The 26,504-nt window shown below is 38.2% G+C and overlaps 1 protein-coding gene across 1 annotated transcript in view; it reads right to left on the bottom strand.

The window, feature by feature from the left end:
* Positions 1-722: 722 nt before the first annotated feature.
* The window catches only part of SLC49A4 (solute carrier family 49 member 4), an 85,914-nt gene continuing 60,132 nt past the window's right edge, over positions 723-26,504 (bottom strand). Inside the window, exons 8-9 of the mRNA XM_042903729.1 lie at positions 17,003-17,185; positions 723-9,622 (exon numbers count right to left, since the gene is read on the bottom strand). Of these exons, the coding sequence (XP_042759663.1) occupies positions 9,507-9,622; positions 17,003-17,185 (299 nt within the window). The 3' untranslated portion in view covers positions 723-9,506. The remainder of the gene's footprint in view (positions 9,623-17,002; positions 17,186-26,504) is intronic.

Below are 26,504 nucleotides of genomic sequence, written 5' to 3'. Positions count from 1 at the left end.
CTGGGCCAGATGACTCAGTGAGAAGAAGCCAGATTCAGGACTATTTTCCAGAATCTACTTCTACTACAGCTCTGCCTCTAAACCTCCTTCTCCACTTTTGCTCAGCAGATATGTTAACAAATTCCTATAGGCCTGGCTTATGTCTCACTAACTCTTCCACAGAGGTCTCCTGGGCCTCCTTACATGGCCTTGTCTCCTCCTTGCTAGAAGGCTCATCCCTTTGCCCAATCCCATGTCTGAATGAGCACTAACAGATCGGAAATCTTTGGAAGCGTTCCCTAAAACCTTTCCTCCCTTTTCAAGTCATCAAAACAGATTTCTCTGCCTTTCCCTTCAAAAGCTGTCCCGGAGTATTTTATACTAAGAAGGTTACATAGCCATACATTGATTAGGGATATGCCTGGATTTTTAATGGCCCAAGAAAACAGGATTTAGAACACGTTCTTCCAAATAGAAAGATCCCACAGATAATTGTAGAAATAAGCCACAGGGGGCGCCTGTGTGGCTCAGTCTTGTGTTCGGCTCAGGTTATGATCTCACTGATCATGAGTTCAAGCCCTGCATCGGGCTCTGCGCTCCACCTGGAGCCTGCTTGGGATTCTCTCTCTCCCTCTCTCTCTGTCCTTCCTCTGCTCGTGCTCTCACAGCCTCAAAATAAATAAAGTAAAAAAAAAAAAAAAAGCTACAAACCTTCCAGCAGCCTTTTGCGGGGCAGGGCGGGGGGGGGGGGGGGCGGGGGGGGCTTGCTAGCTTTGAATTACACAGTTTTTATGAATGGACTCATCAGAAAATGAATGTGAGGCCCAGCACAATATCTTACTTGTTTCTGCATCCTCAGTGCCTAGCCCAGGGCTCAGCATGCTGCAGGAGCCCAAAATATACCAGTTGAATGATGAGACCCAGCCTCCTCCATCCTAGATCTTTTTTCTTTTTTCTCTTTTAATATGACCTGCCTCTCCTGGCATTTAATATTGGCTATGATGAAATCCCTGCCTGACTATTTTAGAATGTTCCATTATGTTCAAATTGTATTATAAAGTACGCAGAAGAGAAAGATCATAGTCGGCTCTAAGATAAAAGAAGCAATTTTGTAGGAAAAAAATTAAAGTTAAAAAAAAAAAACATGAAATAAATTCCAGGACCTAGCTAACAAAGAATTTACTGGTAGAGCAATATTGATAAAAGACCAAATAGGAAAAGACTCAGCAGCTGGTTCATTAGAATAACCTTTCCCCCAGTTCGGGGGAAGGACAATTACAGGCGACAGAAGGTAGCATGGAGTTGTCCTGCCTGGGGGTCTATACTAAGCTTCAGGGAAAAAGACAACAAATATGGAAAGGCTTCTCTATTCTTAGATAAAAGAGGGTGAGGTGGCAGGGCTAAGACATCAATCGATGTTTTTTCTCTGAAAAGAAAAAGGGTAATGCATTTCCTTGGGACATGGAGCAAGGATTCTAGGGCATGAGCTGAAAGAGCAGGAGGATTATGGAGGAGAGGGACCACCCCATTGGAGACATCTACGTCACTTACTAAAACGATTTCTCAGCAATAACTTACTCACTGGGAAGAGCAATACAATGTGAATGAGTGAGTTCAGGAAAGAACTAAGAAGAAAGAGACCACCCCAACACACCCCTTCGATCTTAGCTGAATTCCACTGGGCTGACCCTGTCCTGCCTATGGCAGGTGAAATGGGAGCCATCACCTCTCATGACTTCTTCCGGTCACTTTCTCTGAGTCACAGACCTAAACAGAAATAGGTAGCTGTGTGTGTAGGTCAAGAAAGCAATTTTGTTTGGGACACGTGGATGCAGTTTAGTGGGAGGGAAGCAGAATTTTCCTGAAGTTTAATTTTCACAAGCCTCCAAAATGATATATTCCTGGTGGAGAAAGAGATACATTTGACACTGGGGACATTTGCAATAAATAAAATCATCTACAGAACTAAACCCTGACCTTTTTAGCATCTTTGGATTTCTGCGAAGGCTTTGGGGACCAGGACTTTGCTAGCGATGCATCAAGTGTGCTTGGGTTCACTCGCAGGTGGAGAGACCTGAAGGGCTCCCACAAAGTCTCTAGTCCCCAGAATAGCCCTTTATCTAGCTGCCAGGCCGAAATCCCAAGCTCTCTCATTACAAATCCTTCTTTGGTGTTTAGTCTTTGTTGTTAAAATTCAAAGGAGACTCGCAAGGCCTTGTGAACAGGTGTATCTTAGTGTGCACGCAGTTGTTCGATTTGTCTTCGGAGGAAGGTGCAGGTGCCAACAACCTTCCCAACTTCCTGAAGGACTAGTAACCCCACAGCCTTGTAATGATGCTAAGGTTTGGGAGTCCTCATGCCAGAATTGATTCTATGCTCCCACACGGATATAGGCTCTGTCTACGATGAAAATTTCAATAGAACAAAATATCTTTTCCTTGAAATCAGTTGTGGTTAACGATGGTATGAGAAAGATATTTAGGTTCCTGCTGGGCATAATTCAGGATTTGGGAAACTGTCATTATTTCTTTTAATTGTTAGCTCGGAAGAGCATTTGTTTTTGTTTTTAAAAACATATCTAAAAGGTCCTGAAGGGTAGAAACATCTTTTGGTTTTTCTGATTCTCTTTCACAGGCACACATTTCACACATGGAATTACTCTGTACACAGAATGAATAAAAGGATGAATGAAGGAATACACAGGTATGTTGACAGCCTGAGAGCTTCTCTCATTGCCTGACACCTATGACACATCACTGCCTTATAATAGTTCCTCATTTATTTGAAACGATAATGTGTAATTGGAAGTACTGATGGATAGGTATTGCATTCATGTTGTTTTCTACTTTCTGTGGTGTGTGACCAATAGGTGTATAAAACTTTTCGGCCAAAAGAAACATCTACTCTAACCCTCTTAATGTAGGGGTGTGGAGCTGAAGTTCACAGAGAACAGGTGATTTGCCCAAGGGTGCCCAGCAGCTGCCCTGGAGACAGAGGCTGAGATCCAGGCCTCCAGACTCCCAGCCTCATCTCTTTTTTTGGTTCATTTCTCTCTCTGACAGCTGTGCTCACATTAGAATCTCAGTGAATCCTTATTTACTAACACCTGCACACAGGTCAGATGTTGGCATGCTACGCCCCTGCTCTCATTCAGTAAAATATCTGCACAGCGCTCTACTGACAGAATGTGGCTACGTAGAGATGACATGGAAAGCAACTTGCAATTCTTTTGGGGCCATGACTCTCGAAATACAAGTTTGAGGATGGGCTTTCACATCTGATCTGACAGTTTGATTTCTACAGGTGCAAATCCATTACTGACTCACGATGAATCAAAGCAAGCCAAGGGATGGGTTTCCTGGTTTGGCCTGACTCCAGGGAACAAATGCAGTACTCTGACCTGGCTCCCAGAATGCTATCTCAACATCAAATGGCAGATTTTCTCTTATTGGGTTTGATAAATTTAATACACCCTGCATTTCATATATGAAGTCCTTTGGGGAAATAAACAGTACCTTGTCTGTTTAGCTTGTCTGGTAGCTTGTCTCCTACCACAGACAATGAAAAAGCCATTTCTTCTTGTCAAATGTGCAGTGGAATCGTCCATGTGTTCACAGTAGGAGGGCCACCGCACACAGGGAAACATGAAGGTGCTGGAAAGCTCTGCAGTTTTAGAGACTGCATGTGCTTAATCATTTCCTACTACTTAAGTAAGAATGGACCTGAGTTTTTTGAACTGGAAGAGACCTCAGGGAACATCCTTGTTCACTCCTTCACTTCAGAGATGTGGTAAATAAGAAATGAAGTGACTTGCTCCAGGTCAAATAGCTGAAGACACCAGGCCTGGGATACGGGGGCTCCTGGGTCTCTCCAGTCTAGTACATGAAGAAACTGGCCAGGTCTCCTCTCTAAAGCTGGCAACTCAGAATATCTGGGTTTCACACAGCTTTCTTTCAAGCATAGTCAGGAATACGTAAGAAGATACAACCAGAAAAGGGAAAGCTGGATGGGAAGACGGGCAGGAAAAGAACAGGAGGTGACCAAGCCAAACTATGCTCTTGTCCTACTACAATTAATCAGTTTTATGGGTAGCTAGCTTGAAAGATAGGATAGCTAAGGAAGGTGGCCAGGAAAATAGTAAGGATTACCAGAATCTTCACTAGCCATTGTTTAAAAAAATGGAATCACATAGTTTATTCTCTTGACTCCACCTTCTACAGTATTTGTGCCTCTGCTGAGATGAGGAAGCCCTGTCAAGAAAATCTATTTGGGTTTTGGTGTGGGTCATTCACTTTCTTCTCTCACAGTACATGGGCCTTAGTTGGTGACATAAAAACAGAAACTCTATTTCCAATAAGAGAAAACAGAATATCGCATGTTGGAATTCATCTTTACGCTTCAGGATGTGATAGAGCTTGATGGTACACAACCAGGTCTGTGAAATGTCTCTACTAACCACTCCTACATTTGATAGAGACTCATCTGGGAGAGAAATAAGGATCTCAGAAACTCCTGCTTCTGCCCAAGAAAGTTAAAGCCAACATGATCTAAGAAACAGTTCCCTAGACGACTTGATTTTAAGTTCCCTCTAAGTATCTATACATATGTATGCAAATGCATAGAAAAATTTCTGAAAGGATTCATAAGGAATACTTTGGAAAAGGGGAATGGAGTCAGCACGTTTGTATGGAGGTAGACTTCACTCTGTATTTCTGTACTGGGTATTTTATAATGGATAAACATTCATGCACTTCGTGTTTAATTTTCAAAAAATTAAAAGAAATGGAAGAAATTTTACTTAAAAAAATTGTTTCTGGTTACCACATTGATCGCTTATGGAAAGAATGCTGGTCTAGGACTCAGTTTACCTGCTAAAACTTGCCTGTGTCATTGAACCTAAAAGGTTCTCTGTTAATCTGTAAAATGAGGTAGTTGGATTAGATCATCTCCTTGATTCCATGATTCATCTTGGGTTAATGAGAAGAAAATCAATCTGAATTAGAAAAAGTCTAAATTAAGTTGTACTAAGCAGACATTTCACTTTTTACCATTTAGGTAAATTAAAAGTGTCTCCAAGTCATTCTTGACATTCTGGTCATGACTGTAGAAGCCTCCCTTGCAGACTAGAAGAGCCAGGAGGGAACCCTGAGAGCACTGTGATGTGGGGTTAGAGCTAAAATGGTTTGTTGTGTTTCTCTCATTTTATCAAGCTAAAATGAATTCCATGCTTTCCTTTTGTATTTGCTTTTTTTTGTTTGTTTGTTTTAGTTTTTTTTTTTTTTTTTTTTTTTTTTTTTTTTTTTTTTTAAGGTAATTCTCCCTTGTTGAATGAAAGAACAGCTAGGGTGGGGTAACCTTTTGCTCTCACTTTCTGAGCGTGGGTTGAGATGGAAAGCTATTATAATAGAGGTCTTCCAGGTTCCAAGGCACAACAGAAAGACTACAGAAGGCAGTTTAATCAGCCCATATTCTAAAATGCAGCAAATAATGACTAGAAAAGCTTGTTAGAGACCTTTGTCATTCCCATTTCAGGGAATATTCTAACTTATCAGACTTGCTGTGGGAGAACTGTTAAATCTTTCTGGATTTAGTCACGCTAGCGTCCTGCTCAGGAAAGGGAAGCCCAGCTGTGTGGCCTTAGAAGTATTCAAGAATGAGACCACGCTTTTGCCTCAGAGCTTAGGGTGGGGTTCAGGGGGAAGCCTGTGCCAGGAAGTCAGTTTGAGGAAGCAGACACCTAGGAGAGTCTCAGACACCTGAAAGGACATGCCTGCTCAGGGTAGCAAAGGTGTCTGCTTACTGAGCACACAACTACCTCCATTGAGCACAAAGTACCCAAAGGATGCTGTTAAAAGAACACCCCAAAATCTCCCGGTCAGCTTTTGTTCTTCTAGGGTGGTCCAACACCACCTGCCTCTGGAGCATTGCTTATATTTTCCTAACAGACTGACGAACTGTTTGATAGTATGGAAATAAACTTTAATTTGTCCCTTTCTGTATAATTCCAAATTAAAGTGGATTTCTATTGTTCCGCTAACTACAAAACACATCTAGTCAAATACCCTCATAGTTTTTTGTATGTTTCTTTTTTAATATGGCACTTTCTTCTTATCACAGCTTTTGCACTTATTACATAAGATGGTATAATCATAGTAATTCCTGTACTTATTATCTCAGGCACAAGTGTGGAATTAATGTGATTTTTAACATTAATTTAAAGTAAATTTACTGTGCATTTGTATTTGATCTTGAGTTTGAAATGCAGCTTCTACTTATGCAAGCAGCAAGACGAATGCCTAGATTCTAGTAAAAATAATAGTAAAAAAACCTAATTTAAAGTAGATGGGAATTTAATCTCTTCGATTTAAAATCTCTTAGCTTGAATCCCTCATTAGAAGGGCTTCATAAAAACAAGCTGTAAACATTCTCAATAATTAAGCATAAATATATGATCTATGATAAAGCTTGGCCCTTAAGCCATATATGCTTAAATATACAAAATTATACTTGTACTCGATTCCCTCTTGTTATTTTATTAGCTCCATCCTCCAGTGAAATGCATTTGTGTGTGTAATTATCTTGCTCCTATGCCTCGACCATGGACCATATTAAAAAATGTTTCTTCCCATAAACTGTGAAGTATTCATTGATAAGCCACAGGGAACTTACACTATAACATGTCCTTACCAATTAATGCTGTTGACTTGGTTTATGAGGATTGAATTATTCATCAGAATCTTTTTATATTATGTTCCTGCAAGCTAAGACTTAGAGCACCAACAGGGTGAAGAAAACAGAATGATCTTACTTAAAAAACAGTCACCTCAATTGGACCCCTGTACTTTCCACACTCCATAACGATGATTTGCTCTTAAGTCCCACTGTGTATGAACATGAAGGGTTGCTCATGAACACCCCCAAAAAGTCCAAATTAAGCTGATGTTTTGTGAGGTAGGGAAAACATTGCTTTGGGAGTCAGACAGTGTGGGTTTTAGTTGATTCTACTTTTGTCACTATCTAGAATTGTGACCTTCGGCAAGACCCTTGACCTTTCTGGGATGGTTTCTATAAATTCTAAAATGAGGGCTTGGCTTAGTGGAGTGTTAAGACTTCTTTCATTATAAAATATCATTACAAATCTGCAGTATTTGTTTAGAAAGTACAGAGACAACAGCTGGTCTATTTTTATGCATGCTAGAAATAATCACACAAAGTGAAAAAAAAAATATGACTTGAAGCATTCAGGAAATACCGTGTAATCTTCTTTCCCCACCCTCCAAAGCCCTTTGGTTATATCAGGTTTGGTATATGAAATTTTGATCACTTAAAACATGGCAGTTTGTGATCAGAACAAGCATCTGCCAGATATGAATGAGCTGGAAGGACCATCTCACCTCACGTACGCTAAGACAATGGCTGGTGTCTGGTACAATGTAGGAATTTTTGATCACTACTCACTTGGGATGTCTTTCAACTAAATAGTCATTTAGGTAATATTTTTAATATTTTTCTTTACTTTGTATTAGAAGTAGAATTAGCTATAATTAAAATATTTTGTATCATGTCTTAATTATAGCAAAATTTCATAGAGCAGTCCTCAAACAGTGGTTGTAGTCAGTGGTTCTGACTACAACCAAACACTTCATAGTTCTTCCCTCTCCTTTCTGTCTTCTGTCTATACAGGAAGGGGTGGTGGTGATTTTAGCACTGGCTCACGGACTACTCCTATCTCTAGTGGCTGGCTTTCAATCATCTTCAAGAAATCTGCTTTCTTTTTATTTAAGAATGACAGGGTTAATTGGAAGTAAGCCCAGCCTTCACAGGTTTTCTTCTCTTTGGCAAGTTCCTTAGTTCCTTCCATTCTTGATGCTAAGTTAGCAGGATGGTTATAAAGGGGCTGATTTAAAGGTGACTGAAGACAGATGCTGAAGGGGAGGGTTTTCTTACTTTTCAAGGAGCACAATTTAGGATCTTAGAAGAAAGCTTAGGTCCTCCTCTGAGATTGAGGTGAGTTAACACACAGCCTTCAAATTACCAAGAGGGGAGAGGAGGGGCATTTGGGACTGTGTGTGACGGTGTGTGCACATGTGTAGAGAGGAGCAGAACTGAGGGCTGACTAGCTCTCTCTAACTGCATTTTGTCCCCATGGCTAATGGAAGGAGCTGGCTTGTGCTTTGTCCAGAAAAAGACAAATAAAATAAAATTTAGCTGACAAGGAAGATGTAAATTTCAACTGAAGAGAAAAAGAGGGGGGGAAGGAAGCTGAGAATAATGAAGGCAAAGAAAGTACTGTTTTTGTCTTTTTGAGAAACGTTTGGTTTCCTTGGGTAAGGGGAATTATGTAAATGTGAACAGTGGTAACAGCATAATCCCACCGGAGCATATTTTACGTCACAGTGAAATATATGTCTGAGAGCTGTCCAATGAGTAACTGTCATTTTTTTAAAAGCTATCTTCCATACAAAGAAAACAGGTACTGGCAAAATATCGTTCTCTCAAATGTACTGACTCCATATAGAACTGAATTGAAACAACCTGAATTGAAACACAAGAATGTAATTCAGATATAACTCAACAGATTTGAAGATTTCAAGGTTATAAATTGTTATTTTCAAACAAGGGCCATTTAGTAAAATGCAACCCTAGGAAATAATAGCTGGTGCTGGACTTTACATCCCACGCCACCATGTACATATGCATATATATAGGCTGAAGACACAGAATGTTCTATGTGATTTGTCATTTCACTTTTAACAAAGTGCTAAATCAGAACGGAATTACATTTTTCATACAATACTTAATGCGACTATATTAAACATTTAGTCACCTTTAATATAATTATTTCAGAGCCTAGTAGATGAAACTGTATTTCACAGAAACAAGGATAAGTTGAGATCGAGACACAAATATGTGCTCGGAAGTCACTGGGAAGCACTTGTTCACCATAATAAAGATGGCCAAAGGTTTCCGACCTAATTAAAAATAAGGAGTCATATAAGAAATGGCTTTATTAGAAAAAACGTAGTGTACACGTGGCTAAATTTTATCATTGATATACCTGTTGGCTATTTTATAATTAAAATCTGATATAGGGTTTAAACTTCTTTAGAAGTTAGTGGCATTTCTTCCTATTCTGATATGTGACTTCGGTAAGGTATGTGATAGATACCCTTTATTTCTTCCCATAATTACAATTAATCAATCAGTAGTTTAGCACTGGCACAGAACATAGAGGGCATTATTTAGGTAGTGCTTTATGTGTAAGATATCCACACTTCCAACCCCAGAACCAGGCACGGGTATGCCATTTAGAGTCTTTAAGCCCCCTATTATCACTCAAGTCCCACATTATTGTTACCTAGTAGTCATGAAATGAATATGATCATCTGTAACCTGACAAAACCTCTGAGTGAAGCTTCTCTCTTCTCCTTTTTTTTTTTTTTCCTGTTAGGTGTGCAACTCCAAGCAAATGTGCAGTATGCCGTATGATTTGCAGTCCCTTTTCAAACTCCTTCAAGTCTGTGCTATTAAACTGAGACAACCACATCAAGATAGAGTCTGTCATAGGATTCCCTGAAGCACAGAATGAGGAGGAGACTGAGCAAACACGACCCGGGAAGGCACCAGTTGAACCAAGACAACTCTGTAAGACAAAAACACACAGTTGTAAGCATTCACACGTCACCAGCAGAACGGCACCTGTATGCCGGGAGCAATCGCTGTGCATTATTCCAAAGCACTTACACTAAATGCATCATGGAAGGCCTGGAAACCGGTGTTCAATAAACGGCGATCTGGAGTCTGGGTGATACATATGATGTATTATACCGCTTTCATGTGGAACATTTTAAATCAATATTATTAATAACTTTTCATCAGTTTAACTCACCTTGACCTTGGTGGCAAAAAAAAAAAAAATCCATTTCTTCAAAGAAAAAATAATCACCTTTAAATGTTCGTTTGCTATTTTTTAATGCTATCACTATCACTCTCATCTCTGTTTAGAAATATCTGATGGGTTAAAGATAAGAAAATGACCTGAATTTTGAGATAAGTTTTTTAGATTTCCTTGGACAGAAAAATCTAGTTCTCAGCAAGTAGTAATGATTGTAAAACAGGTTAGAAAATATATGAAAAAAATAAAGTAAAATCTAACAAATTAATCCTAATTCTACCCTCAGAAAAACTACTATGAATATTTTGGTTTGTTTCTTTCTGTTCTTTTCTCCCCCCTACCAGCATAAATGATGCCCATTATCTGAAAACCTACAGGAATCCTCTGAACAGGTGATTCTGCCATTACTTGCTTTAATGGTATCAAGAACATCCTTCTTCAAAAATGCTCACTCGTGAATTCAGGGCTTGCCTACAGGCCAGTCCCAGCCTTGTGCTAACAAGACACACCCACTCGCTGTGGCTGCCCGTGGCTGCCTCCTCCAGCTCCCGTGGCCCTTGAGCTGTGCATCCATTTGGCTTCCTTCTACCCAACCCTCCTTGGCAGGCAATCCTGAGGCTCTGGGAGCACAAGTGAGCGGCTCCCTGGCATGAAGAGGTTGGGTTGGTGGTGGTGGGGATAACTTCCCTAGTTTAATATCTCTTTAGCAATTTCAATGAAAACAACAACAACAACAACAACAACAACAACAACAACAACAACAAATGAAGGGAAAAAGCTCCCTGGTACATTTTTTCCTTTGGGCACTGCTATAGGTTTATATTTTCCTTTTGTACTTCTACAGAATACTAATACTGCCTTAATTTTCAAAAATCATCCTAAAGATTTCTACACTGCTGCTTTCAATCAATCCATAATTCATATGGCTAAAAGAGCAATTTATGCTCAGGAATGGAAATCAGAAAACCAAGTGGTAAGAAAAGGTGCTGAAATACTTTTTTTTCTGTAATATGCTTACAAAAGCAGGCTCCCCACCTCTCAATTTTTACATTTTAAAAGTCAGACATGCTATTCTATAGCATACAACAAAGACATATATTTCAATGGTATTTCTATGCAAAGCTGTTTCTGTGCTTTACTTGGATTGAGTATAATCTAAACACCCAGGAAGGCTGTGACCCCTGGAATCTTGTCTTTATTCCAATATCCCCTGAAATGACACACCAGCATTTTCAGCTTTTATATTAACCATGTAGCTTCTGGATTTCTGATGATAATTTTAACAGGCAAAAAGAAGCAGTTAAAAAAAATAAGAGAAAAAGCAGTAAAATAGAACAGCATACTATTTATATTAAAAGTGAACATTCTGGGGATGCCTGGGTGGCTCAGTCGGTTCCAACTTCTGCTCAGGTCATGACCTTATGGCTTGTGAGTTTGAGCTCAGAGCCTGGAGCCTGCTTCATATTCTGGGTCTCCCTCTCTCTCTCTCTGCCCCTCTCCCGCTCATGCTGTCTGTCTCTGTCTCTCAAAAATAAACATTAAAAAAAAAAAATTTTAAAGTGAACATTCTGACTTTTAAGCAACAGCTAAAAAAAAGTATGGTACTTGACAAAGTAGTCTACAACAATGACATTTTCTAAATCTTAAGAGACTGTATTTTATGGGGAGCTAGAGTAACACACATGTAGCAGCAACCAACTTGTCCTTGCTCTCCTCAAACCTAGAAATTTATCGAATATTGCGAAAGCAGACCTTTTATTTCATCAGAGTTGTAAATTATTCCTTCGCCCTGGGTTCAGATGAAATCTATAAAAATGCCTCATAACTGCTGTTTAGTGTTATGGTTTAGTTGGTTTTCACTACTGTGCCTTCCTCTGAAAAGTTAAGTCCACCTTTTAGTTAAGTTCACTTGGCTCAACCAACTACAAGTGTTCTTTGAAATTATTTGCCATTTCAGAAAGCAAAAAGGTATGCATCTATATATTTTCCCACTGAAAACCGTTCACATGAACCACAGCTTAGGTGCTCTAATAAGCAGGAAATGGCTTGCTTAAAAGTTTAACATGACCTTCGAGTAGCAAAGTCACCTGCTGTCCTTTCTGAGCCTGGTGTCATATGACATAATTGAACCAAGAGAATCCTGATTCATTGAAACGTTCTTAAACTTGACACCTTTTTAAAAGGAACACAGCTTTCTAATATTCCTTCTTTCGGTCTTTCACTAGAGAAAGTACGAATCTATTCTACACAGTTTGCCTCTCTCTCTATTTTTGCTGGTTCTCTATCATTTATTATATATACTGCATCCTGAGTACTGTCTGCCAGTTTTACAGTTTAGACAGGTGCTATGCTATGTTTTACTCAGTGAAGTGGGCTCTGCACCAAATGGTGATGTTCTTCTGGGATTATCTAATTAGGATTTCGCTCATCCTCTTACTTTTTTCTTCTAGAAGCACTCTTATACTCTTCATCTCATCTTTCCCTTTAATGATGTTATGCTTTTGTTTTCTATCACCTTTGAGTACTTGTCTGTTCCCAGATACCACCCTCTGGAACCAACCTTCTACTTTCTTTGGGAATTTAACCAGAATTATGATGATTTAACAAAATTGCCTCTATTCACCCTCAAGAAGAGCCAGCTGACATCATGATCTCATGGTATAATGCCCTGCTGTCTTCACTCCACACTAAGTATCCAATGATCTAACCATAATGTTGTATGATTACTCCCTACATATAAAATTACTCCTGACTAGTCCATATCTGGTGAACCTATTCTGGTAACTAGCAGTCAATGCCTCCCCCTCAGCCAGGCTCCTGAATCTTTTGAGCCTCAATGCAGCCTCAGATTCATGTGGTCAGCTACTTCAAAAATGAAAGGCCAGAGGTAAAAACCTTTAGTTCATTTAGCCAAAACCTGCTGCAAAGCTTCTAGAACAACAACAACAACAACAAAATAGCAAAACAATACAAACTTCAGAACAAGCTACAAACTATCAAGTAGAACATGAGAATATATTTCAAAGCATATAAAGAACCTAAGAGCACCCTCAGACTGATTTTGTCAAATTGAAGTTATTAGAATAAAGCTTCATTGCACTGTCTGAAATAACTCACTGAGATTCTCAAAGCAAACATTATACGAAGCAACTCAGTTTTATAAATATGCTTATATTAGGGAGCAAGTAACAGTTTTTGGCTTCTTTTTTTTCTTTTCTTTTTTTTTGAAAGTGACCTTGAAAACCCCAAGACAGAAAAACTCTAAGAAACTTCTGACACTGTTCCAGGTACCCCAAATAGAATAAAAACAGGACATGGGAGACCCTGTGGCCCAGGGCTCCAAAGAAGCCAGTGCCACTGGCATAGAAACTGGTATGACATCCATCGTCAATGATGGCAATGGCCATGATCTGCAAGCAAATCACCAGTGGAGCCTTTCTTGCTTGGCAAGCCATTCTAATGTGGTCATTTTGTGGCTAGTCTGTATAGCCCTGAAAAATTATATCTGACACAGCCACCCACTAAGTAGCACGTTGTGGGGAAATAAAATGCTAGTCAGAAAGTTTAGTACTTCTTCAAGGAGTGACCTACGAAACCAGAGATCTTCATGATGATTAAAATACAGGCCTTCCAATCACATAACTGACAGAATTGAGTCCTGACATGTAACTAACTTCTGGGTGAGTTTTTCAAGTTTTAACGTGACTGAATTATGGCATTTGAATGCTGGCTGTAATGGAAGGGACTTCCATTCATCCTATGAAATGTTTGGGGTACTGGCTGGGGAACTGAAAGTTATTTTTAGGAGATAACTTTGCAGAATCTTCAGACTTGTAATGTATGTATCCTCAAACCTCAGTTGTGAGGCATGTGAACTCCCGCTACAGGACTTCTGGGCGAGATCAACTAGTCATATATGAAAGAGCCTCAACAAGGTCTTCATGGTTCTAGTAACCTTAGCCTTAGAGAGATGTGGGCATATTTGTATGCATTTATTACACACACTAACAAATAAACATGTAAAAAGCATTTTTTTTTAATGTTTATTTTTGAGAGAGGGAGAGAGAGTGAGCAGGGAGGGGCAGAGAGAGAGAGGGAAACAGAATCCCAAGCAGTGCGCTATTAGCACAGAGCCCAACACGGGACTGAAACTCATGGACCATGAGATCGTGACCTGAGCCAAAACCAAGTCAGACGCTTAACCGACTGCGCCATCCAGGCACCCCTAGAAAACAGAAGCCTAGGGGTGCCTGAATGGCTCAGTCTCTCTCTCTCTCTTTCTTGCCCCCAACCTGCTCACTCTGTCTCTCTCTCTCAAAATAAATAAACTTAAAAAAAAAAAAAAAAAAAAAGAAGCCTAGATATTTAAATTATTACCAGCAAACAGCAAATTATCTAGAAGGAAACAAAACAAACATTTGGTGAGTGCCAGTAATGCCCTGGCCTAGGGCTCTTTCACACATACCTTCTCATTAACTCTCTAAAATGTCAAAATGAACTGAGATTTTCTTTTTTCCTGAAAATCATCTTGCCGGACTAAAATTAATTATTAAAGTTTCATTTTTCATAATAATCATGGAGATTAGGCAGAAACCTTTAACACCCACACAAGAGATGTATACAAACATGTGACCAGAAACCAAGCAAAAAGAGGGAAGTTTTTTTCCCCAGCTGGATAAATCCTTGATCACATCAGTGAGACAGGAATTAGCAGAAACGTTGCTAAGTGTTTCTTCTGCCACCTATGCCAAAGAAACAAAAACATCTGCTTGTACCTGGTCACTAGGAATCTGCAAAATGGGGGGTGAACGCCAACTGATGTCAGTTCTAGCACCCTTGCGCCAGACTCCAGTCTCTGTTGAACAAGTTGAAAGCTGCAGCTGGACCAGCAGAGTGACACAGACTCTCTACTGGCCAAGCAAGATGGTCAGGGGTACACTGGGCTCTTCCATAGTCAGTGTAAGGGTAGTTAGTCTCTGCCTTAAACTGATGAATAAACATGTGTTATGTTTTAGAGACCACATGCAAGAGGTTTCTTGGAGGATAACATTATCGGGCTTCTACTGTTGTCGTTTTTATATACTGGGAGGACAAAACTTATTCCCAGCAGACAGAAAAAAACACGCTCTACCAGGCTGCAGGGACCACTTAGCAGAGCTGTGTCCGTGGGCTGGAAAATTGTTTCTACACCTGAGGGGGCAACATAGCCATCTCTCATACTTTACCATGCAAAAAGAGAGGCATTAAGCCTCTTAACTTCAACTGTGACAAACTGAAGTGGATTAAAGCTGATGTGTAATAATTGTTTATTCTATTTGGAATTGTTTGTTCTGTTTAGAAAACACATTGGAGGGAAAGACCTTATTCTAACACCTCCTGATGGCATTTTCCCTAATGGAAACACATGTTTTCAAGAGGACTGTCAACAGGAGTCTGGCTTCATCAATCTCTCTCTCCTTCATAAGAGAAACTGACCTCACATCAAGTCTAGGAAAGTAAAAACCTACTTCGCCTGCATTACTGATTGGTGGAAATGATCTAGTTTGTTGTTAATCATATATATTAAGAAATTAACATATCATTTGGATGCTTTTTGCCGTTAGGTGAAAATGCTATGTTAAAAGTTGTCTAAAACCCAGGCCAGATTCTGTTTCATCAGCTTTGAAAGTTTCAAAAATGTATTTTCCAGTCAAGGTGGTTATTGTGGCTATTATTTCAATTATAAGACTGTCAGGAAGTTTCCTATAAAATATTAGGCCTCTTGGATTGTCACACTTTAGAGCATGTGTTACATTTGAATCTTAAAATTAGATTCTTCCATGTACAAATTATGCAAATTTACTGGTATTTGATGAGCAGTTAAGAGAAAAGCAATGAGGAAAAAAAGGTAGTAATAACAGATTGCTTATGATGAGGAAATAAAATAGGATACAAGCCTAGTAGAAATTAATAAAAATTTACATTCAAGAATCACAAGTATAAACCCTTAACATGCAAGAAAAAAATACTAGATAATTATGCTCAAATGTTTCAAAACAGCAAGACAGATTTTGGACAGAGAAGAATGAGTAACAGAGAAAACCAAACAGCTGTGCAAAACGGAGTCACTACAAACCCATGGATCCCAACCTCAGGTGGCCTGCCTTCAGTGTGCCCAGCAATCTTTCCAGCTGTCCCTGCAGTGTCTCCTCCCATCCCTCCAAGGTTATTTTAATGTTCCATTCTCTCCTTAAGCCCTGTCTCCACTATCTTCCCACCAGCTCTTGACAGACAACTGGCTTCTAAGCAGAAGCTGGTGCCATCAAGAAGGAGCTCCTTCAACAATCGCCCTGGGAAGCGTGTCTGCCTCTGTGGCCGCCCGCACTGCTTCCTCTCCTAACTCCTTTTGTCCAAGTCTAACTCCTCCACTTGAGTTCAGGACCCCATCCCTTCCTCTCTTGTAACGGCCTCCCTTTTCTTCAAAGGCGTACCCCCTGGGTTCTCACTTCAACCTTCTTTTCACTCTATACCTGTGCTGACCAATTCACTAGCCACTAGCTATGTGTAGCTATTTAAATTTCAACTTACATTAATTAAAAGAAAATGGTAAAAAGTCCAATCCCTTACTTGCACTAGCTGAGTGTGGCTAGTGGTACTGTACTGGACAGTAAAGAACACTGCCAGCCTCCTAAAAAGTTTCACTGGAGAGTGCTGTTCCTTATATTCTACCCACTCCTTGGGTGACCTCTCATTCATCTCTAAGGATTGACACTACAAATCTACCTCTGACTTTAACTTGTACCTTATGTTAAGACAGTAGATTCTAAGTATCTTTTAAAAAGCAATATACCAGTGGTTCTCAACAAGAACCAGTATATTAGAATCACTTGGTGGCTTTTTAAAAATACAAATACAGGGCCCCAGTCCAGGTTAATTAAACCAGAAACTCTAGGGAGTGAGGGTGCATTACATTAGTCTAGGATGCATTTCAAGAAAAACAAAATGGAGGATCTTTTTTTTAGGCACCTGAAAGCTTTGTCAAAGTAATTTGCTTTGGTGAGAATTCTCCACATAAATTCCCTATACACCAGTGCCACAAACCTCTCTCGTAATACATTTAGATAGTAAATAAAAAGTCAAATTTCTTACCTGTGTGATAAAATGTGAGAAAAAATAAAAGTACTCCCATGAACATATTACTTAAAAAAGTGACAACTCCACAAGTAATTCCTTCTGGAACTGGGTAGACAGTCTCCACAAAAAGCTCAAAAAATATAGGTATACTGCTATTCAAGAACACTCCCAGGAGAATGCAGGAGGCATATAATGTCACTAAAATGAAAACACAAACATTTTAGTTTCATGGTAGCAACAGTGAGTCATATCAGATAGATCTTCTGGGTATTCTCTTTCAGAAGTATCAACTCTGGAATTTCATATCTTTTCAATGGTAGTTGATAAAGTTTGACAAAGCATCACATATCTGTCAGCTCTTTGCTCAGGTTTTGTGGAGTAGATAGGAGAAGGTTTTGTTGCCAGATGACCATCAGGATTTGCTTTATCATTTTGGTTTGGATTACTTCAAAGCACGGAAGTGATTTCATCACTATAATCATTTCACCACTATAATATATAATTAAAAGGGTTCTTCGCCCTCAGTCACACTCCTGGCAGACAGAGGTTTACATAAAATACAGCAACTTAATTTGAAATCTAAACTCATTCTATAATTTTAAAGAAAACTTAAAATCTAAGAATAAATGTAAGAAACATTAAGTGTTCCTAAAAATTACATATTTAAAAGGACTGGTTAGTAATCATCTTCAAATACAAAATAAAAATATTTAGTATGTAACTCCCGGAGAAATGCTAAAAATATAACCAGTCTTCAGTTTTGGAATGAATTTTATGCAACAGTTTTTAAAAAATACATAACTTTTTATATGTTAACAGAATTTAAATAAAAATTTAGAGAAAAAATTAAAAATATGTAACTTTTTAGGAAGATAGAAAAAAAATTTCACCCAGAAATGTATAATATATAGTGGTTAGGATCCCAGGTTAGCAATAAAAAGCCCATTAACCCTATTCTGTAGTGAAATCTTTGATCTTTGAATAAGGGCATTATTCTTATTCTTAGAAAAATGTCTAGGGAAATGCACCCCACTCCAAGGAATTTTTTCATAGCTACAAATGTTCATTATTTTAAATTTGAAGGTAAAAAAAGAACCAATGGGGTAAAAATGATATCCTATAAAACACATCCCTTTTGGACTAGTAAGTATATCATACCCATAGATAATAATGAGTAGAATTTATTCTAAGCCTAAGGTTAGCAGGAAAATACATTTTATTTTAAGAATTCTGAAGATCTAATTGGCTTTATTAAACGATTCATAACTGGGCAGCATCCCATCCAGCAAGTAGAGGGGAACTTTGGGGAAAATATTTTATTTTTTCTGGGAAAATATTTTGAATATTTGTTAAGGAAAAATTCTTTTTTGAAAATATTTATTTATTTATTTAGAGAGAAGGAGTGTGCCAACAGGGGAGGGGCAGAGAGAGGGGGAGAGAACCCAAGCAGGCTCCATGATGTTAGCACAGAGCCCAATGTGGGGCTTGATCCTACAGACTTTGAGACTGTGACCTGAGCTGAGATTAAGAGTCAGACATCTAACCAACTGAGCCACCCAGATGCCCTGGAAAAAAAATTTCTGTATAGGAACCTCAACTTCCATTTCCTCCTCTAATTACACTAGCCTTTCAGGATTATAAAATATTTAGTCATTCTAATAACACAAATAGCTGGTGATTATACTGATTTTCTTTGACTAGGAGACACATATGAAAAGAGAGAACAAAAGGATCACCGTGAATAAAGAACATACTACTGGCTAAAGCAGTGACCAAATTATTCACAGAATTAAACGGGAAGCATCTGATAGTTAAAATAAATACCACTTAAAATATGAAGTAACTTTCAAGATTCTTTTTTTTTTATTTTTTTTAATGTTTACTTATTTTTGAGACAGAGAGAGACAGAGCATGAACGAGGGAGGGTCAGAGAGAGAGGGAGACACAGAATCTGAAACAGGCTCCAGGCTCTGAGCCGTCAGCAGAGCCCAACGCGGGGCTCGAACTCACAAACCGCGAGATCATGACCTGAGCCAAAGTCAGATGCTTAACCAACTGAGCCACCCAGGCGCCCCTCAAGATTCTTAAAAACAAAACCCCTCATGCTCACTATATATTTGCTAGACACATATCACATAAACAAATCAACACATTCCCCTTTTCATGTGACTCATTAGTGGGACATTTGGAAATGTAGGGATGGAATGTCATTGGTAGCTTTTATAGCATACTCTATCTACAAAACACTCTATAATAATTTATCAGCCAGACAGTGGTAATCAGAGCAGAGATGGCTATCGACCCAAACACAGATGAGTCTAAGAGTTCAAAATAAGAGAATATTGAAATAAATGCCAGGAAGAATCAATCTCTTAAGAACCAGGAAGTACTACTTCTAAAGATTCACAAACTACTAATAGAATCAGCTGTTTCTAGGAAACACGTTTGGAAATAATCCTTTTGACATTTTTATGTCTGAAATATACCCTTACATGTAGTTTGTAATCAGGCAAGTGAAAATGAAAAATTACCACAATATGTATATAACAATTGCATGTTGTAAAAGAAAGAATGATAATGTAATGATAAGGATATACAAAAAGAGGACTATCAGTATGAAGTCTTGAAAAGAGAGGTTTGGTTTTATCGATTTTTATCAAGCATGGTACAAAAAAAAATGAGACACACACACACACACACACACACACACACACACACACAGAATTTCTCAGAGAAGCAGAGCTTGGTGAAGCAGGGGGCCCCATCTGAAAACTCAAGATCATCCAACTCCCTTGGTTTCATTTCATGTTCATTAAGAATCTTATGATTTTGGTTTCCTAGGTATCTGAATTCTGGAAAGGGAAGAGGAAATCTTTATCACTGGAAATATTAGACTTCTATTATAATTAAACATTGTTGATAGAACTGTAAATAGTTCATCTTCTGATGGTAATTTGAAAATGCTTTTCAAAACAAATAATGCACTTACTCTTTGACCCAACAATTCCACTTCTAGGTATTTATTCTATAGCTATACAGGTACAAGATTATAGAGAACACTCATTGCAATATTGTTTGTAGCACAAAAAGATTATAAATAAGCTAAGTGTCCACCGATAGGGGGTTGGTTGTTTAAAAATGTATCAAACATCAAAGGTGTATTATGCAACTATTAAAAATGGAAGTAACTCTGTCTATACTGATATTAATGATATCTAAGGTGCGTAAGTGAAAAAGGTGAAGAGTGTTATCTTTTTAAAAAGAACACATGCACTGCTGTTTGTAAATTTATAGAATTCTCTGGGCAAATACCTAAGAAACTGACATACAGGGTTGCCTCTAAAGAGAAAAACTGGAGGCCACAGGAGGGTAGACATTTTCATTTTATACCTTTTTCCTATTATTTGAATTTGAATTATTTACTTTGTGCGTATCTTAGCTATTTAAAAACAAAAGAACTGGGGGCGCCTGGGTGGCTCAGTCGGTTGAGCGTCCAACTTCAGCTCAGGTCACGATCTCACGGTTTGTGAGTTCGAGCCCCGCATCAGGCTCTGGGCTGGTGGCTCAGAGCCTGGAGCCTGCTTCCGATTCTGTGTCTCCCTCTCTCTCTGCCTCTCCCCCATTCATGCTCTGTCTCTCTCTGTCTCAAAAATAAACATTAAAAAAAAAAATTAAAAAAAAAAAAGAACTGTATTGTAAACTAACGAAATAGCAGCTGATCCAACCTGCCCCCCCATGTAAGTTTCTTAGCTCACTGATTCAGAAACGGCTATCACTGAGTGGCAAGACCCCTAGACCTAATGTCTACACCTGGGAGCCATGTAACTCAGCCCTTGTGCAGGATCCTTGACACAAATATTCTCACTTCATTTTATAAGAATTCCTATTACATGTAGGATAGACGAGCTAAGATGTGTAATATAACTTCAGAGGCCAGTAATCAAAAAGCCAAGTATCTTCAGGGTGCCTGGTGGCTCAGTTGGCTAAGCATCCAACTTCAGCTCAGGTCATGATCTCACGGTTCCTAAGTTCGAGCCCTGCATCAGTCTCTGTGCTGACAGCTCAGAGCCTAGAGCCTGCTTCAAATTCTGTGTCTACCTCTCTCTCTGCCCCTCCCCCGCTCACGCTCTCTCTCCCTCTCAAAAATAAAATAAACATTAAAAAATTAAAGAAAAAGCAAGTATTTTCATTTAATTCTCTCACTCTTGGGGTTTGCTTCTTCTATTATATAAAAATGATGACCAAGAGGTTGTTTTACACTGGATGGATGTGCTGAAATCACTTGTTATTGCATAAAGGATCAAAATAGTTTACATAGGAAAGGGTTAAATTAAGATCATTCATAATCAAAGTGGGGAAAAGTAGCTGTGTCAGGACTGAATTCATATACTCCCCAGTGCTCTGGGACATGCACAAAGTAGAAGCCGATTTGAATTTGACTTTCATTTGAGTTTTTAGTTTAGAGTCTGATACAGTATCTTTATACACTGGTTTGTCTGATCCAGTGGGTGAATGTCATCTACGAAAAGTCAGGCAGACAAGATAATTTCCTGCTTGTCAGAGAGGGCTCAAACTACATAATTGTTAAGTATTTCTATGACTTTTTATGATACTAAAATTATAATAAACTGCCTTTCAATTAAAAAGTCAAGGTAATTTGGCAGAACAAATACAATGCTGATGCAGAGTTTTTTCAAAGAAGTTAATAAAATTTCACAGGCCCACAATTCAAACTGCAAAAAACAAAGTCCTGTGCAACACAGAATACAGTTACAATGGATGTGTTTCAAGAACACAAATTGGATCATAACCCTGAAACTACTACCTCCCCCACTCCTGCTCCCAATGGCAAACCAAGTCAGTTAACCTTAGGGACATAAAACTACGTATAAATAAATTTTTAGTAACCCAAACACTCAAACCTTAGGTGTCATAAAATAAATCACAAAATTTCAGGTAAGAACTATTCCCATTCAACATTTAATGAGATTCTTTTTTTCATTATTATTATGTTTATTTATTTTTGAGAGAGAGAGAGATAGAGTGCGAGCAGGGGAGGGGCAGAGAGAGAGAGGAAGACACAGAATCTGAAGTAAGCTCCAGGCTCTGAGCTGTCAGCACAGAGCCCGACGTGGGGTTTGAACTCACGAAAGGTAAGATTATGACCTGAGCCGAAGTCGGACGCTTAACTGACTAAGCCACCCAGGTGCCCCAACCATTTAATGAGATTCTTAAGATATCATTAATAACGAAACAATTTTCAATCTTGGGTTTACATAATTTTTAAGGCATTTTTAAAGCTGTTTTCAAATATATTATATTTGATCACCTTATCGACCCTTTGAAGCAGGTAAAGCATTTTACAGATGAAGTGACGAAAGTTCTGGAAGTCAAAATGACTTATTTGGAAACAATGTAAATTAGCTTTGCTAAAAATAATATAATTAAGGTGTACAGAATCTAGCATGAAGCCACTGTGTCAGACTGAAAAACAAAACAAAACAAAACAAAAACCCCCAAAACCCCAAACAAGACTTGGTATTTCTTTTATTCAATCGTATTCACACAAAAAGCATGCTTCCCCAATCTGTGTTCAGCACTAAAAGCTTGAAGTGACTGAACATAAATAAGCTAGATGACAAAATAAAAAACCGAAAAAGTTACAAAGAAGATGAACCTTAATCATGATACATGTAAAATGGGTTCAAAAATGATTGTTTAGGTATTTAATAGGGAAAACATAAGACTTTTTTCAAAACCATTTATCAGGCACCTATTTTTTGTAAGCCACTATGTTGGAACAATAAATAGGACACACTGTATCCTCAAATGACTCCTAACCTAAAGGAATATGATCGACAGCTATTGGCTTAGTAGCCATTTATATGCACAGTGTGAAGAAAATAATTATACTTCATTCTTTTTTCTTAAAAAAAAAAAAAAAGCTATGTCTAACCATGAGAAGCAATAGCCCCCACTATCAGGTGCTGAGTATAGCAGGAAAAGTGGGCTGAAATCTATTAGCAATAGGTTTTAAGGAAAACCCTGACAAAGTATGGTAGGTTTAGAAGAGACTGATTGTGGTGGTCAGTGCTGGGAATCCATGTTTGATGAGGGCAGCTTGTGAGAACTGGTGGATGCTTAGATTAAGGCTAAGGTCAGACAAGACAGGTACAATGTTTTGAGGGTGTCAGTGGAAGAGGGAGGGAGCTGACTTGCCCTGTGGGCTGTGTTGCTCCAAATCAGCTCTCTCCATAGGAGGAAGAATTTCCCAGGACCCAGAGCTGATAAACAATGGGACAGGGAATGGCTTCCTCATCCAGGCGGGATTCCAGTTGCAGTGAGATGGGCATATCTCTGGATTGTAAGCGAAGAGACTCACTTATTGAATGATAAGTTATACCAGATGATAACTGAGGTTCATTTAAGCAGATCAATAACAAATAAATTTAGGTAGAGAGCCTAACTAAAACTAAAACTTTCATAGGTGCTTCTCAGTAGATATGAATAATACAGAATTTCTTTCCAGTTTTATTAGGAAGTATCATAAATAAGAAATAAGATTATAAAATAAGTACAATAAATTTTTATCATGAAAAGTTTTAAGGATTAGAATCAAGAAATTTCCCTGAAGAGTTGGTTTATTAATATACTTTATTGGATAAATTTTATGATTATGCATACTGACTAAATTTTATTTTATGATAAAGTTAGTAAAGCTACCTGGGAATTATTAGATTAAACCTTTATTAAAAATATTTCTACAGTCTAAATTAACCTTGATATTGCATTTGAAAATACTCCTTCAGGAAATAAAGACACACGTATAAAGAGAAACAGTAAACATTCACAATATGTTTGTTCATGGGTTTTAGGTGTGTTGAATATACGGGATACACACATACATATGTACACACACACTGATATAACATTTCTATATTGTTGAGCTGTGCCTCTCTTCTCAGCCTCAGATTTTCTTCCTAAAAATGATTGTTGTGGCCTTCATGATCTGCCACTGATTAAAACATGCAGTACATGAAACCGTGGTTTCAAAAAAGTATAGGGCATATTTTGCTGCAATATTCATTAATAGCAATGACTTTATTTATGTTATTATTTTATTTGTGTCCCTTGTTTAGCCTCTTTGTTGGCATAGGTTAGTCCTATAAAGGCTGACAGTTATGTTTAGAGTCTCTTACGGTGGAAGGCAAGGTAGTTATCTTGCAGAAATGAAGCACAACTAATAACCCTTTGAAATAGTGGGCCCAGAGTAGAGATTGGTTGTACTATATCAGGTAGTATAGGTATAGGTTTATCAGTAACTTTTAAGTTCCCAAAGAACTACTTACGGTTCTATAGAAGGCAATGCACAGTTGCATCATGGAACACTGATCACCTGGTCAAGCCCTCTATCTTTCAGAAACAGAGTCTGTTTACAGACTCATTTCTCTTCTTGAAAATCTCCATGGATAAACATTATATTATCTTGCTCAATAGGTCCTATCAGCATATCATGGCTCTTACATTTAAGATTTTTCACAAATCCATTTTCTTCCTTTAATCCACCTTCTGTTTTTTCCTTCTTGATCACAGAATCATGAACATGAGTAACAGTCACTTCTAGTTCATAAAGTTGGAAAGAATAATTAAGTCACTTACCTACCTTTCCTTAAAATCCCTAATTTCCTTAAAAGTGTGCATATTATAATCATGCTCATCATCCCTTTCTGAATTTTCTCATTTCCCCTCCATTTTGGGGTAAATGTATGTTTTTATTTCTTTGCATGCTGTTAAAGTGGGACATAATTATCTTAATAAAAGCAAGATACATGAAAATATATTAAGAGGATCACTCTCTACCCTATACATGTCACATGCCTTTCAATACAACTGAGTATATTTTCTTTCTTCAAATAGCACTTGAAGTCAGCTTGTAGTCACCTATCATTGTCAAGGGGCTCGTGTCTAGCTTATCTTTCCCCCTTACTCCTCACTCACTATCTATGTCTGACTTTGCCACTGAGGCCTTCCAGTAACTTGAATTAGATAAAGAACCTCCTAAGGCCACTTCTGCTAAAACTCAAATTATATTGTTTCAGTAAACTCAACACCAAAGTGCTAACATTTTTCAAAATGCCGTTTTCAAAGCATTTATCTGTTCAGTGAAAAATGACTGTGTGAGTTGTGGCAAACGGGGCTAGATGTCTACTTTTCAGATAAGGTGAAATGCATTTTCATAACTTTGTATATAGAATATGCTTCAAGATTTTGAAACTCACATTATCTAGTCATGAATTTATTTGCCCTGTTGAAGATACTTCAATTAATAAACATATAACACAATTATAAATTCTGAATCTCCTTAAGGAAATAAAAGCATACTGCTGATAGCTTCCAAGGGCATGTATATATGCAAGTACACGTATCAAAATAGTGCACTTTTATGGGGCACCTCGGTGGCTCAGTCAGTCAGTTAAGCCACCAACTCTTGATTTTGGCTCAGGTCGTGATCCCAGTGTTCTGAGATTGAGCCCCACGTCAAGCTCTGCACTGACAGTGTGGAGCCTGCTTGGGATTGTCTTTCTCCTTTTCTCTCTGCCTCTTCCCCACCTTTCGATTGCTCTCTCTCTCACAACATAAATAAATAAACATTAAAAAAAAAAGTACACCTTTAGATAGGATGGAATGATTCAGTTTTTCTTCTATAGAGATGGCAACAATAGTATCAAGATCAGTGGACCACAAAATATTGCAACAGAAGGCTTTAGCAGTAACAGCACTTTTAAACATGGCTTGAACAAAATTAACTAGCTTTTAATTTATTAAGTCAGTAATTACAATCAATGCATATATTTTCACACTTTTCATGTAGAGTCCTCTGTTATTTAAAAGTAACAAAAGGAATACTAAATTTACTGGAAATGGTAAAAAGACTAGATATTTTCCACATTAAAAATAGAATAATGACTCTGGTAAAAAAGAAATACGAATTTGCCATTACTGGCTTTAAATATCAGTCTAAAGGTCTAGATGTGTCTATAATTAGATTTTGTAGTAAGTTCCCTTTCATGAAACCTCTTTTACTTAGAAGGAATTAGGTCAGATTTTTACAAAGGCAGTAAGAGTATCTGTGACAGATTTATTCAAATTCTCCATTGTTCCACTAAAATGTGCCCTTTTGCCTTTCTGCAGCTAGTGCTGAATAACAAAGAGTGGCCACAGTTGCTATTATTTGCAATAAGTCATACCTACTGAGATTCAAAATGCAGGTGGGGTGCCTGGTTGGCTCAGTAGGTTAAGCGTCCAACTCTTGATTCTGGCTCAGGTCATGATAAGTGTGATATCGAGCCCTGCATGGGGCTCCACAGTGACAGTATGGAGCCTGCTTGGGATTCTCTATCTCTGCCCCTCCCCCACTCTCTCAAAATAAATAAATAAACTTAAAAAAAATGGAGGTAATGTACACTTCATTCATTCATTCACTCACTCATTCACTCATTAGTCAGGATCTAGAGCT

This window comes from Panthera leo, chromosome C2 (assembly GCF_018350215.1).
Source record: "Panthera leo isolate Ple1 chromosome C2, P.leo_Ple1_pat1.1, whole genome shotgun sequence".
Classification (NCBI taxonomy): domain Eukaryota; kingdom Metazoa; phylum Chordata; class Mammalia; order Carnivora; family Felidae; genus Panthera; species Panthera leo.
The sequence above is the reverse complement of the archived record's forward strand: the minus strand, read 5'-3'. Positions and strand labels throughout refer to the sequence as shown.